Source organism: Lepidothrix coronata, unplaced genomic scaffold, assembly GCF_001604755.1.
Source record: "Lepidothrix coronata isolate B3197 unplaced genomic scaffold, Lepidothrix_coronata-1.0 Scaffold327, whole genome shotgun sequence".
NCBI lineage: Eukaryota > Metazoa > Chordata > Aves > Passeriformes > Pipridae > Lepidothrix > Lepidothrix coronata.
The window spans coordinates 215450-217660 of record NW_016690507.1 but is presented as its reverse complement, the minus strand read 5'-3'; the positions used below and the strand labels follow the sequence as shown (position 1 = coordinate 217660).

The window sequence follows — 2211 nt, the reverse complement described above, 5'->3', positions numbered from 1 at the left end:
GGGGTGGGATGGGATGGGATGGGATGGGATGGGATGGGCTGGGATGGGATGGGATGGGGTGGGATGGGATGGAGCTCCCTGGGCTCACCCGCTGCCGCAGCGTCTCCGTCTCCTCCTGGTACGCCGTGAGCTGCTTCTTCCACTGGTCCACGTTGGCGTTGGCCTCGTGCAGAGCAGCCACCAGCTTGTTGTTGTTGTCCTGGAGGCTGAAGAACTCGGCCTCCCACTGCACCTCACTCACAGAGCTGCGGGAGAGAGCAGGGGGTGAGCCCAGGACAGCAGGGGAGGCTCCTTCACACACACACCCCCCCGTGCCCAAAGGATGCTCCTGGAAGTGCTCAGAGGCTCCACAGGTTCCCACTCAGCCCTCACATCACTTCCCGAATTTAAGCTCTCCTTCCAGCCCTGAACCTGCCCCTCTTCCCTTTGTCCCTGGGTGATATTTGACTTTGAAACTGCAGAGACCACACTGCGAGATTAACGGGGTGGGGGAGATGCAGGTGCCACAAAAGGGGCTTTGCAGTGTGAGATTGTGAATCCACTTTAAAAATCCTTATTGGATCTGAAGTTTTTGCTTTGAATAAAGCCCTACCAGCCCAGACTCGGGGAGAAGGCAGCAAAGGAGACTTGCTTTTGATTTAAAAATACTCTTTAAGTGTTCAGCTGGGAGCTTGACAGGAGCCACGGGCAGAATCCAGCCCAAAGCCTTTTGAACAGACAAAGAGAGGAAGCAGCAGGGACTTTGCTGGAATCATCAGGGGAGTTAACACAAATGTAGCCCTGGGCCAGCTGGAGAAGTGTGAACATCTTCTGGTATCACAAACTACTGATCTGTAGATAACTGGCACCAAGTCAGGGAGCCTCCTCCTTCCCACGCTGCCTGAGCAGCGCATTATTCCAAGCTGGAATAACTTCCTGCCAGGAAAGGGCATCGGATCAGGGCATTGCTCAGCAGGAGTGTGGGGTCACAAGTGCTCGGGGTGACAGAGAAAGGCACCAGATCCTGCTGGAATGGGCAGCTCAGGGGTCAGGAGCAGGGAGCTCCTGGGGCAGCCTCACCCTTCCGAGAGCATCTTCTTCAGCCGCTCCTTCTCCGTCGTGATCTCCACGTCAGCACTTTGGCTCCGGAACAGTTTGTCCTCTCCTGGCCCGTTGGAGCTGATGATGGGGCTGGGAAGCACCTGGGGGATGAAGAAGGGGGTGGTTATGGCCACGTGGCCACACAAGGGCTCTGCAAACTTATTCCCAGCCTGAGTCTTCTCTTATTCTTACAAGAGCTTTCCACAGGGCGAGTTCTCAGTCCCTGCCCTGCTGGGACAAACCTGGCTCTGCCCTAACTCAGGGAGAGCTGTGTTTGTCTGCACAAGGGGGGGGCAAAGCCCCTCAGGTGTGGCCCAGCAGCCCCAGCCACAGAGCAGGAATGATTTTGGAAGCTCTGTGGGCACAGGGCTCTCTCTTGGTTGGTGCTGTGCTCTTCCAGCAGCTGCCACATCCTCCCCATCCCTGTCTCCACACCCTGCTGGGGCAGTGATCCCAGTGCAGGGGGGGTCAGAGCTTGCACACACCAGATCCCAGTGCAGGTGGACTCCCAGCTATTCCTCCCTCCTGCCCTGATGTCTGGAATTCTCTGGCCCTCAGCTGAGAAATGCCAGCAGTGCCACAGCCCCTCACCCGAGTCCCACAGCCCTGCCCAGCTCTCAGCTGCTCAAACTGCCCTTTCCAGGGCTTGGCTGAATTCTTAAGAGGCTTTTCTTGCTGTTTCTCAGAGCAGGGGAAAGGCTTAAACTCCCAACACAGACCTGCCAGTTCAGCCCCCAGCCCCTGACTGGGTTGAGTGCCAAGCCCAGCTCCTGCTCCTGGAATTCAGGCCCCACTGGGATGGTGGTTCCCAGGGAGAGAAACTCAGCTCAGGTGACTCTGGCACCCATTTTCCAAAGGTGGGGGAGAAGGAACAACCTCTGCACCAAAGTCTGTCCTTCCCTGTGCTCCCTATTCCTGCACACACCAGGAACTGAGGCACGGAAGGGGCAGAGGTTTCTTATTCTGGTGTTTTGTGCCAACCAAAACTGTCGTGTCTCTTAAATTACCCACAGCAATGTACCCTGTGATGGGGGTGCTAAATGGGATGGGGATTGGCCTAAAAGGTACCAAAGGACAGAAGAAAAGCTGCTATTCTGGGAATTCCCCAGCCCTGGGAAAAAAAAAAAAAAA

The 2211-nt window shown here is 56.1% G+C and overlaps 1 protein-coding gene across 1 annotated transcript in view; it reads right to left on the bottom strand.

The window, feature by feature from the left end:
• HOMER3 (homer scaffolding protein 3) overlaps nt 1-2211 on the bottom strand; it is a 15098-nt gene that overhangs the window by 6178 nt on the left and 6709 nt on the right. Inside the window, exons 4-5 of the mRNA XM_017838179.1 lie at nt 1060-1181; nt 89-245 (exon numbers count right to left, since the gene is read on the bottom strand). Coding sequence (XP_017693668.1) covers nt 89-245; nt 1060-1181 — 279 coding nt within the window. The remainder of the gene's footprint in view (nt 1-88; nt 246-1059; nt 1182-2211) is intronic.